At 37.6% G+C, this 13,304-nt stretch overlaps 1 protein-coding gene across 4 annotated transcripts in view; it reads left to right on the forward strand.

The window, feature by feature from the left end:
* Positions 1–3,041: 3,041 nt before the first annotated feature.
* Positions 3,042–13,304, forward strand: part of LOC136862831 (uncharacterized) — a 180,172-nt gene continuing 169,909 nt past the window's right edge. For 2 of the 4 annotated variants that reach the window (XM_067139094.2, XM_067139099.2), the window contains exon 1: positions 3,083–3,238. In XM_067139094.2, coding sequence (XP_066995195.2) covers positions 3,232–3,238 — 7 coding nt within the window. In that variant the 5' untranslated portion in view covers positions 3,083–3,231. Of the gene's footprint in view, positions 3,239–13,304 lie in introns of all 4 variants that reach the window. The other 2 variants (XM_067139097.2, XM_067139095.2) reach the window with 2 other exon arrangements.

The following is a 13,304-nucleotide window of genomic DNA, read 5'->3' on the forward strand; positions in this document are numbered from 1 at the left end:
CTTCTGACCTGCTCGACCCATGTTTTAACGGGCTTAAAATATAATACGCATATTTTATTGTATAGTGCAGCAGTTAACCTTCAATACCGATGTGTTGTTGTAGGTGTGATCTGTGGGTTTTGAAATGTCACAGAAGCGATTTGGATAAAGTGTACAAGAAAGAAGGGACGTTACGCTTGTATAAGAATTATAAGATCTGTTCAGATCATTTCCAGGCCAGCGACTTTAAAAATCCTCGACTATACAGCCAAGGGTATGTTACATTTTTACTCTAATTGTACGTAAATATTCCTCAAAGCATCACTATCGACAACATTTTCGAACTTTTCTTTCTTTTATCCCTCTTCTCAGATTAAAGCCGGGATTTTATAGATTTTCTTTCTGTTAGTAGGCTTCATGTTAAGAGGAAAATTGTCCAGCTATTAAATGTTAATTCATTGCATCATATGTGTAAGGAATGTGCCGATATTTTTATTGACAAATGTCTTAATGTGATGATACATTGTTTTTAAATGAGGAAAAAAGACAAATCCAACCGTAAGATTTCAGGCAGGTATGCTAAAGCTAAAAAAGTAATGCATAAATGAAAGATCAAGCCATTTCACAGCAGTCCATTTCACACCTTGTTTATATGTCTAATTTCAGTCTTTGAATAATAACCTTTTAAATAATTCTTCATTCATTTATCCAGAATTGCTTTAGCAACTTCGAAGTTAATATCTCAATACCACTGTCTTTCTAGACGTAATTCATTTATCCATTTCCGTATATACATTTCCTTTGATATTTGAATTTAGCGCGATGTGTTCAGGTCAAGTCACTAGGAGCGCCACCGTCGAATTGTCTCCCATTTTAGCAAGGCGAAATCCGAATTGTCGTGTATTGTCTCTACTGTATTTGCTCGTAGGCAGCGCACCAGCACAGAGTTACAGAAAATCACTGCCTGCTCGATCTGCATCCGATGGCTGCTTAAACTGCCTGCTCATTCCATACTCAAACGTGTAACACGCCTTACAAACAATCTGCCGCTAGATGGCAGCACCAAACGTACCCATTTACCGCGTGAATACAACTAGATACGCATACCAGCAAAATTTAAAATCTTAAAGTAAGAGAAATATTAAAGAATTTTACGTATAAAGTGGTGCTCTAGAGAGTTATAGCTTCAGCACTTTTCAAGAAAGAGGTTTCGACGAACAAGAAAACCTGGAAACTTTGTCTGTATGGTAATTCCCTACATTACTTAGTAGAGGTTTCACGACTTTGGCCAGCACAGTTTCTGACACAAGTTCCTGGTGCTTATTGTTACTAAAACACTTCAAAAAATTACATTGGCACAAAGAAGGTAGAACATAGTTTTTTTTTATGATCTGGAGCAGACTTGCAGATTTCTTGCAGTACGGTAGAGCCGCCTGAACAAATTTCTGAAGCCTCATAATTAGGCCAATAAATCGTTGCTAGGGCTAGCGCAGCTATCAGTGGGGATGAATTAAATGAGGTAAAAACGTTATTCAAGCACGTGCTGCATTCTGTTTTTTCTTCGATTACACGCACTAAATAACCACACACTAATCCCTGGTAAGCAGTTTCCGAAGTGACACACACTGACTCAGGTGGCTCACGAAAATCTTCCAGTAAACCAAGTACATACTCAGGGAATAATAATAATAATAGACGGCCTATTAGACGACTTGCATATCTGTGAAGATGAAAGCCCTACCTAGGATGATTTCTAATGCTGAAGATGCCATACACACCCCAGCCCCCGAACCACTGGAATTAACCAATTAACTAAATAGGCCCTATTTGCGTAAATAATAATAGTAATAAAAAGAGCAGTATATTGACACGATATTATACTGCTAGCAAAAGACTCGTAATAAAATCTTAATCTGCTTACCCTCCAGGGTTGGCTTTTCCCTCGGACTCAGCGAAGGATCCCACCTCTACCGCCTCAAGGACAGTGTCCTGGAGCTTCAGACTCTGGGTCGGGCGGATGAAACTGGGGAGGATGACCAGTACCTCGCCCAGGCGGCCTCACCTGCTATGCTGAACAGGGGCCTTGGAAGGGATGGACAAGGAAGGGTGAAGGAAGCTCCCGGCCTTTGCCTGGAGGAGAAATGGGAAACCACGGAAAACCACTTCCAGGATGGCTGAGGTGGGAATCGAACCCACCTCTACTGACCTCCCAAGGCTGAGTGGACCCCGTTGCAGCCCTCGTACCACTTTTCAAATTTCGTAGCAGAGTCGGGAATCGAACCCGGGCCTCCGGCGTTAGCAGCTAATCACACTAACCACTACACCACAGAGGCGGACAATGGAATCTATGACAGCATATTATTCTGTTTTGTACCTTCACATTAACAGTACAGTGTCCCCAGATATTCCCTTCAAACCTTACACTTACCATTTTCTGCAATGGTGTTTGAAGAGCTCTTGTTAGACGTCGCTGTGCTTGAATCCCTTCTCTTAATCATCTCTGAAATTAGCGGTTGTTTATAAGCTGGATAATCAGGGAAAGGGCTGGGTACAGATCCTGTTTTTAATTTTCGCGTTTTGCTGGTCACTTTGAAATCGTCATTTACAAAATGTAGACTGCAAACCACGGAATAATCAGGAATCCATTTACTTCCCTTGCTGTTTCCTTCCCTGGATATAATACTTAACCACTTTCGACGCAATTGTGTACTTGAAGGTATATCATGGAATGAAATATCACGGCATTCTGGTTTCCCATTCTTTGATTTGCAGAAAGGCACGCAGCAGTACACCATTTTCACTGAAAACAAGTACAGCCTATCCTATTTCCCGCTATTTCATTCCGACAGGTCTGGAGCCGGTTAGTGCTGCCACCTACTGTGGGTATTTGTAAACGGAGTGTTTCATTTAGTGCCATGTTAAAATGTTGTAATGAGCAGGCAGTATAAGCAGCCATCGGATGCAGATCGAGCAGGCAGTGCAGAAAATATACAAATCAAAGAATACAACATGCAAACTATTTAAGGAAAGGCAAAGAGATCATTCTGAACGCAACAGCTATCAAAGATCTTCGTTTCTGGTCAGAGAGCTTCGGCAGAAACCAAAAAATTAAAATTTAATTTGCTTGGCGGTATCCGGCAGTCACTGATCTCTGTGATTGTTACTGTAGATTTGAGGGATTGTGAGTTAGACAAATTGTAATTGATTGTTGACCATCGTAAATGTGACTATTTAATTTTGTCAATGTAGTAAATGAAAGGTACAATAATAAATTTTGGTGATATAATATATATATTTTCATACGTGCTTGCTGCATGGCATATTAACCTCTTTTTCAAATATTCGTAATAATTCCGAACTAAAATATATGAGCTTATCTCCAAAATTGATAGTACGGAGCGCGTGTTGTATGTATGTATAGTACATTTCTCAGATCTTGTTTACGAAGTACCTACGTCCAAATAATAGAGAAGAAAATATGTATTAATGTTGTTCGTCTGAACCTCATCAAATTCATCAAGGCCAGTTTTAATTTATTTGCCGCTGTTTTGTAATCATTCAAGGGTTATTCCTTGTTTTAAGATTTGTCTCTGCAGGTGTTATATATGCTGACAATTTGTTTTATTTGACTGGAATATTTATTTTTTAATGTACTATATAAGGTTCGTCATGTTGTAAGCAAACTCTCTATGATCTCTCCGTGAGTAACTTAAAACCGTATATTTATTGTCTTAGTATTTGTTGGAACTACCTCCTTAAAGTAAAGTTCTTTATGACCTGGTTTCTCTTAACAACTGGTTAGTATATGAAGGCAAACATGAACGTACAAACATCTGTTCACACGGACAACAAAACAATATTTAAAACAGTACATAATGGAAAAGGTGCATTGGACTGTAAATCTTTATCAACTCCTTTTCGTGCACAACTGTCGATGTCAGTTTACGCCAAACGTTTGAAGTGTAACAGTTATACCAGTTCCATGTTCAGTCAAGTTTCCTATGGTTTGCACCCATAATAGGAGTGACTTTCCACTCTGACCTCTCTTATTGAGGTAAAGTAATTGCAGTAAAATCTGTGTATCCCAGAACACGATAGTTCCTTTCAGAATTTTCCAATTTGATGGTTTTCTTGGAGGGTTGGCTTTCTCTTTCTAGTGTTTCTCTATTGCTGTAATTTTCTTCCTCGGTTAAAGGGTTTTATAAGTACATTTCAAATATATTTCTACAAAATCATACAAACAAAAACTCAGAATGAAATCGCACCATAGCTGCAACTCCTAGCTCAGTTAGTGTAAAACTGATTGATGCAACCATTTCTAATTTCAAACTCAATTTTTGAGTGAACAGAAGTCCCTGCTTGGTGCTAACACAAATTTAACTCTATTATGTTAGAAGGTAAACGACAAGTACTTTACAGTATTTTAATTTTGATATTGTCTTCAATCAGAAGGCAGCAGTGGACAACAAAATGTAAAGTGCATTAGCATGAAGTACAGCTCTAAATTGTTGTAAAATTACATAATCTTGTAGGCCTATTGTATCAAGTAAAATGATATAATGATATCGATACTGTATTGAATAGAATACAGAATGTGTGCTTTACAGAATTTCATTTCAGCACTTTTTTGTATTAGTAACTATTTACTGCGGTATAATGTAATAACATACCCTCAGCTTAAAACAAAATTTTCGTCTTGCTGAAAAATCAACAACTCATGGTTCTTTAAAAACTCAATCAATACTGATCTGCATTTAGGGCAGTCGCCCAGTGGCAGATTCCCTATCTGTTGTTTTCCTAGCCTTTTCCTAAATGATTTCAAAGAAATTGGAAATTTATTGAACATCACTCTTGGTAAGTTATTCCAATCCCTAACTCCCCTTCCTATAAATGAATATTTGCCCCAGTTTGTCCTCTTGAATTCCAACTTTATCTTCATATTGTGATCTTTCCTACTTTTATAAACACCACTCAAACTGATTCGTCTACTAATGTCATTCCACGCCATCTCTCCGCTGACAGCTCGGAACATACCGCTTACAAGTAACTATTCTCATTTTGGTTCCGTATTGAAGTTGACGTATACAATGTATTGTATTGAACAGGTGGACCTATAAATATTATAATAATATTTGAGATATACATACCACTTAGTCGAGCACCTCACCTTCTTTCTCTCAATTCTACCCAGCCCAAACTTTGCAACATTTTTGTAACGCTACTCTTTTATCGGGAATCACCCAGAACAAATCGAGCTGCTTTTCTTTGGATTTTTTCCAGTTCTTGAATCAGGTAATCCTGGTGAGGGTCCCATACACTGGAACCATACTCTAGTTAGGGTCTTACCAGAGACTTATATGCCATCTCCTTTACATCCTTACTACAACCCCTAAACACCCTCATAACCATGTGCAGAGATCTGTACCCTTTATTTACAATCCCATTTATGTGATTACCCCTTTCCATGTTTTGGAGGTTTCTGTCTAATACAAGGTATTTTTACATATAAAATCACTCCATTCTGATAATTCTTTTCCATATTTACAGGTTTCCTACATTACAGCCTCCATGATATAAAATATAGGTACAGTAAAAACCTGTCTTAAACAGACCCTCGATTAAGCAGAAACTTGCCTGTAGGCTAATGGAAAATTACCTCAGTCCCTTGATTTGGGTATGAAATTTAATGCAGATCACTCTGTGTTCAACAGAAACTGTGAAACTTGGAAACTGAAGCCAGAATATGCCCTTAACCCCAAGATAATGTTTTGATATGGTTTCAGCTCCATGGCTAAATAGTTAGCATATTGGCCTTTGGTCCAAGGGGTCCCAGGTTCGATTCCCGTCTGGGTCAAGGATTTTAACCTTTATTGGTTAATTCCTATAGCAGGGGGGGCTGCATGTGTGTGCCGTCTTAATAATTAGAAATCATCATAGGTAAGGCCCCATCCTCATAGACACGCAGGTCACCTATACAGTGTTAACTCAAAAGACCTGCACCAGGCATCTTCAGATGCCACACTGAAAAAAGAAAAAAAGTGTCTAGTTTGAATAAATGGAGAATGTACTGTATTTTCTAGTACACCTTCTGTAAATAAAAACCTGGCTTTAGTATAAAAATGCCCTGGGCCCTTGTAATTTAATTTAAGACAGGTTTTGCTGTATAATCAAATGTCAAAGCAAGCTGTCGAACTGAACAGAGCACAGAAACTGAATTTTTTCACTTTTTTTCACTTTGGAGTACAGCATACTATGCTTTACTGTAAAGTACTGAGGTTGGTACATTAATTTGACATATAGAATGAAGGTGGCTCTGGGAACAGATCTCCTGTTTTATATGATTAGCATCGAGGATACCCATTCAAGACACTAGTGGTGCTAATGTAAACGTTTGTAAGATATAGTGGTGATGTAATTACTTTTGATATAGGGTATTACCCCAGCTGCAAAATTTTTGTTTTTAATGTAAGCAATCGTAGCCCCCAGTACACTCTGTAAAGTCAACATTACCATTTTATAAGGCTGCATTTTTTGTGGAAAGGTCTACCTGAGAAAGGTCTTAAAGAATATTTTCCACCACACACTCGCACGTATTTTCAAATTGATATTCACGGCAATGACGACACCATCATAACTTAATCCATAGCATATTGTAAACAATGTACTTACAGTTTCAGCCGGTGACTTTTCGTGATTGTACAGTCATGGTTTTCACAAAAACACACTGGACTATTTGTTTTCAACTTAAAAAGCCTAAGTTAAACTGAATCAGTAAAATTTAACTGGTATTTTACTGTTGCCGAAGTTTTATAGTTTCACTCGCTTACTGAGTGTACGCACATCAATGAAAAACGAGATAAAATATTTGTCACGACGTATAACACACGTTATATTAATGAAGAATGCCACAGAACTCGCGAAACCTTCACCTGTAATCCAAGAGGAACACTACAAAAATTCACTGTATACCACCATCGCAGGCAACCAAATACAAAATTATTTTACTTCGCATTTAACTCTATGTTCAAACTGGGCAACCTAAATGTTTTTCTGCGGCTATCGGATAACATATTCTACACGTGCCATCAATGAATTGCTGGAAGAAACTTTATACATTCCAAAATCCAAAAACAAAAATATATTCTTCTGTATTACAATTGATTTCATAAACTGCCTCTATTTTTATTAGCAAGACAGTGTGCAAGTGGCTATAAGGGAATAATAAGAAAATGTTAATAGAGAGAGAGAGAGAGTGTGTGTGTGTGTGTGTGTGTGTGTGTGTGTGTGTGAATTTTTAATTTCCTGCCTACTTCATTTTTATTGTATGACAAAGTTGGCAGTAGGTTCGGTTTAACTTTCTGTAACTGGGGGTGGGCCGTGTGGTTAGGGGCGCATAGCTGTGAGCTTGCATCCGGGAGATAGTGGGTTCGAACCCCACTGTCGGCAGCCCTGAAGATTATTTTCCGTGGTTTCCCATTTTCACACCAAGCAAATGCTGGGGCTGTACCTTAATTAAGGTCACGGCCGCTTCCTTCCCACTCCTAGCCCTTTCCTATCCCTTTCGTTGCCATAAGACCTATCTGTGTCGGTGCGACGTAAAGCAAATAGCAAAAAAATATATTGTCTGTTAGGTCATCAGTCCAGAGGCTGGTTGGATCCTCAAATAGCACCACCGAAGACTATGCCGTTATAAATAAACCGATGGCGGTGTCAAAATGAGGCATACTAGGCAAGATGAGGAGCGAGGTAGTTTGCCATTGATTGCCTTGCGTTTTTGACATTGCATGAAAACGAATGTAATGCTATGAAACAGTGTATTTAGGATAAGAGAAGAAAGGATTCTTATAGCCCAAGCTATTAGCAATGGAAAAGAATAAACAAGTGACATATCCCATATATAGTTTATATCATTGTTGCGCCAATAAAAACTGCTATGTAATAATATTTCGGCGTAGAACTGTGACCAGAATTGTCCTGTCATCCAAGGTTCAGTATTGCATGAACTGCCATATAAAAGAACTTTTGTTCTAAGTGATACTTGTGCTGCAGGTCAGTATTTCTCCCCTCATCGTCACTTGACGGTATATGTAGATTTTGATTCCCGCAGGGAACCTGAAATATTTGTCCTAAATGTTTACATTCATAATTTCTCTATAAATGGTATACATTTTCCAGCTGACTCATTCTTGATTACCAGCGTTTTGCCCCAGTGTGCCAATTTGGACTCATCAGTTGGTAACTAGCACACCTACCAAGACGTGTGGTTGGTGCATATTGTGGGGGCTGTTCCATAGGGTACTTGGAGCCACCGGCAGTGCTAATGCTCTGATAGAGACCTGGTCTCTTAATGCCTGCTAGGCCATCAGAAAATGTAGATTTTGAACCTGAAACTGTAAGAACAATTACTGTATTCCTTTTCCCTCTCATTTAAACACAAATATTCTCCAGGGAATGTCATTAGTATGGTAAGAAGTATATGGTCTTGAGCACTTTAAGATGAAGATTGACCTGCCTTGGGAATTCCAACTGCCTGAGAGGTTGGTAAAACTGCTAGACTGACAACACACACTGCTCTAGATAAATTCCACTTTCACTATGAATAAACAATTATGCCTGTTGCTCACGGTAAAATGTTCTGTCAAATGTATTGTACAATACAGTAATTTAATTTTATAAAATTTCTGTTGCTCACGGTCAAATTCAAGTTTTATAAAACCTTTGATCAAATTTTTCATAAAATAGGACATGTTCTATTCCGTAAAATTAATTTTACGAAACGAACCAATCAGCAAAGCTGACATCACGATGATGCTGGCGCTACGTCATGAGAAGATTATGAAGCTCGATTGTAAACAAACAAAATGGCAGGATCTGGGTGGACTAAGGAAGCTGTTAGTGTTTCACTGGACGAATACCAGAAATATCCTTGTTTGTATGAAGTTTGTACGAAGTTAAAACACCACTTTACCACAACAGAAATGCAAGAAGAGAGGCAGAAAAAACAATCGCCTAATTCCTATATGAATGCTGGTCTTCTAACCTCAGCTAATTTTCGACCAAGGACAGCAACAGTTCAACAATAATGAAGGTGTTTCAATTTATTCCACCTATTCAATACTTATATTTTCACTTATAGTTGTTACATAATTAAATTCTTAGTTACATGGGACATGTTTCGCCCTCAATTAAGGGCATCTTCAGCCTAAATACAATAATCAAAAATACAACTAAATTAAAAGTGGAAGTTAAATACAATCATCAAAAATACAACTAAAATAAAAAGTGGAAGTTAAAAGTTTAGTCTGTTATTAAAATTCGGAACAATAAAAATGTGAAAAATGATAAAATAAAAAGATGCTAATGGAAAACTGTCTTATGATTAAACTATAATCTTGTCGGAGACTAAAACTTCTATTAAAATTCTAATTAAAACAGTTCATATAAAATATTGGAAAATCAAAGTGGTAGTTAAAGCCAACGACATGAGGGCGTGTACACAAGCATAAACTTGATTGTCATGAATACAGTCTTTTCAAGGCCGCTGATGAAATTCGTAGCAAGTAAGGCAGAAGCGTCTATTGAAAAATTGTAAGAGGCCGTTAGCACCGGTAGGTAATAAAATGGCTGAATCCTTGCCAGAAAATGTCAACAGATGCAGAAATAAGTTTTCTGTAAGAGAAGGAAAAGAAGAAATAAGAAATTGAACGTAAGGAGAGAATTCAGTCTTACATAATTTTGAAACAGATGAGGACTTACATGTAAGTGGAAGTTGTTATTTGTTAACTACTGTTGAGTTGGTTGCTGCCCGTCTGTTGGCTCTGAGTCTGGTACTGTTATAACACCAGACTCAGAGCCAACAGACGGGCAGCAACCAACTCAACAGTAGTTAACAAATAACAACTTCCACTTACATGTAAGTCCTCATCTGTTTCAAAATTATGTAAGACTGAATTCTCTCCTTACGTTCAATTTCTTATTTCTTCTTTTCCTTCTCTTACAGAAAACTTATTTCTGCATCTGTTGACATTTTCTGGCAAGGATTCAGCCATTTTATTACCTACCGGTGCTAACGGCCTCTTACAATTTTTCAATAGACGCTTCTGCCTTACTTGCTACGAATTTCATCAGCGGCCTTGAAAAGATTGTATTCATGACAATCAAGTTTATGCTTGTGTACACGCCCTCATGTCGTTGGCTTTTTATTACTACCACTTTGATTTTCCAATATTTTATATGAACTGTTTTAATTAGAATTTTAATAGAAGTTTTAGTCTCCGACAAGATTATAGTTTAATCATAAGACAGTTTTCCATTAGCATCTTTTTATTTTATCATTTTTCACATTTTTATTGTTCCGAATTTTAATAACAGACTAAACTTTTAACTTCCACTTTTTATTTTAGTTGTATTTTTGATGATTGTATTTAACTTCCACTTTTAATTTAGTTGTATTTTTGATTATTGTATTTAGGCTGAAGATGCCCTTAATTGAGGGCGAAACATGTCCCATGTAACTAAGAATTTAATTATGTAACAACTATAAGTGAAAATATAAGTATTGAATAGGTGGAATAAATTGAAACACCTTTATTATTGTTGAACTGTTAAAAAATTTTCAATACGGACCTAAAATGAGGTTTATGACATGTAACAAGGACAGCAATCCGCTACCTTCTTCTCTTCTTTGGATTCAATCCCGAGTCCAGCATTTCCTGGCATTTCTTTTCTTCCTTTTTACCACTGTAGCCTACAACATATAACTGCAGGTAAAGCAGCAAGTTTTGCTTTGTTTGTTGGAGCCATACTCCCAAACACACTGTAACTTGAACAGCTGATTCTTGGTTTGAAAGTTTATCGATAGATGGCAACACATACACATCTCAGTTTAGAAGTGAGTTCATAGATGGCCATCTTGATGCTTCCACCGCTTCCATGGATTTTGTAAAATAATTTTACCATGAGCGACACAACTTGCTTTCTCCAAATTTTTATAAAATTAATTGCACAACAAATTTTACGAAACATTTTACCGTGAGCAACAGGCATTACACTTAAAATGAGACAATATTTTCTGCTTATAAGAGAGTTCACAGAAGTCCCACCTTACAATACAAACATCAATTTAATTAAAATCAGTTAGTACATGCTTCGTCCTTATATCGTGGACATCATCAGCTATAGCTTAAATACTATTTAAAACTAAAAGATGAAGGTATCGCATAAGAAATGGATAAAATTATGTAAAGGCTAAAATATAAAGTCCTTGTTTTCTAAAAGTCTTTCGTTGATTGTAAAATAAGGCACAAACTTGGGCTCTTCTTAAAATGGATCATGTTGATTTAGACATTATAATACTATATTATGAGTTTGGAGAATCTTGACTTATGCTGTGTGGGACATTGTGTGAAATCATACTCAAGCCAGGTTATTAAAGTTAAGGTTTTGAAAGAACATACTGTATCTGTAACAAACAGGAAAAAGCTGTAAGCGTTGAGGACCAAAAACATGGTGGGTAAGAAAAAATGGGATGAAAAGCGATAGAAAAGCAACTTACATCCTCGCTGGCTTAAGTTTGTTTATCCACGTCTTGCTGTCGAGGGTCTACTGTTCCTTACTGAGTGTGTTGCAGGCATGATGGATGGAGGTGCTGACAGTGAGGCGGGGAGGGTGTTGAGTGGGAGTGACCTGAAGTGTGGGTGTAGCGGAGAGTGTGGAATGGGAAGGAAAGGTAGAATGCTGATTCGTGTTCGGACGAGACATCTTGTTCAAAGAGCGATTAAAATACTTACTAATTACCACGTCTGTGAAGATGTTGATGTTCTCGGACGACTCATTCAGATTGCCTACAGCGTTCAATCTTTGATCTAATATATAAAGATATTTTCACATATATCCAAAAGAGATCTTTTTCTATTGAAGAGAAACAATTATGAAAATCTGAGATATGGTTGGCGAAGGCTGAAAATTTGTTGTACTGTTTTGCTTTAACATGTTCCTGGTAACGAATATGAAAATTATGGCCAGTTTGCCCAATGTATGAAGTTCGGCATTGCGTACATGACTTGTTTATTTCAATGCTTACAGCTTTTTACTGTTTGTTACGGATATGTTCTTTCAATACCTTAACTTATAACAACCTGGTTGACCATGATTCCACACAACGTCCCACACAGCACAAGTCAAAATTTTCCAAACTTGTAATATATTTATTTATTCACGAAGCATAAGATACAGCTACATTGAGCAAATTTCACTTATACTGTCAGCAAACTAACAAATGTAATCGTTCATGATGAAATATAACAAACATAACAAAAGATAACAAGATCATGTACACAGCCTCCTATAACAACTGTCCAAATCAAAAACCATGAGAATGTCCATGTTCATAGCCAAGTCGTCGTGGCTCAAAATGGCGGTACAACCGCTTCACATCAACTTATCCTTAAGAGACCATTTACACCCTTCTCGAATATGCTTTTATTTGATGGTATATCAAGCCCTTGTCTCCTGTTAATAGGGTTAAAGAGAGCTGGGAGCTTGATTAGGAAAGATCGTTGAGGTATTGAGTGCTGAGTGTGGAGAAGGTCTCTGATTCTGGTGGAGCGGGAAGGAGCACGGAGAGAGAAGAGTGAGACAAGATGTTCCGAGCAGGAATGCCCATTTAAGGTTCCGTGGAGGAAACTTGGATCAGCTGCCTGATGTGGAGCAGTGACACATTTATCGCCCTTAATACCTTATACATAGACAGATTTCTGAGCTTGGAGTTTCTGTTCCTTACAATTGCAGCAAAGAAGGATACAGCTCTGTTTAACTGGTTAATATTGGAGGGGGAGGCTGTTGTTCAAATCGGAGAGCAGTAGTTCAAGAGAGGTTGAATAATCGTGAGGAAGGAGTGACAAAGAGCAGTGGGATCACAAATTTCTGTGAAGCGGTAGAGAATGCCTAGTAATTTCATAGCCTTGGTTGTATATGTTTCTATGAGGTTCTTGAATTGTAATTTTGTATGGAATATTATACCTAAGTCACGCTGTCATGGTGTCGGTAGAGGAGATTCACGTAAGCTTATGGTTATGTGGCTGCATTTTGTGGATTCAGGATAAGTTTCCAAGTACGGAACCAGTTCAAGGGGATGTTAAATGAGGGCTGTAGAAGAGCTGCATCTGCTGTATTCCTGATCTCCTTAAATATCTTGCAGTCGTTAGCAAAAAGTAGGGTATTTGCTGTTTCGTTAAGTGTGGATGGCAGATCGTCCATAAATAAAGAAAATAGGAAGGGGCCAAGAGCACTGCCTTGTGGGACACCAGAGGTGACTGGTAACAATG

Source organism: Anabrus simplex, chromosome 2 (genome assembly GCF_040414725.1).
Source record: "Anabrus simplex isolate iqAnaSimp1 chromosome 2, ASM4041472v1, whole genome shotgun sequence".
Taxonomy (NCBI): domain Eukaryota; kingdom Metazoa; phylum Arthropoda; class Insecta; order Orthoptera; family Tettigoniidae; genus Anabrus; species Anabrus simplex.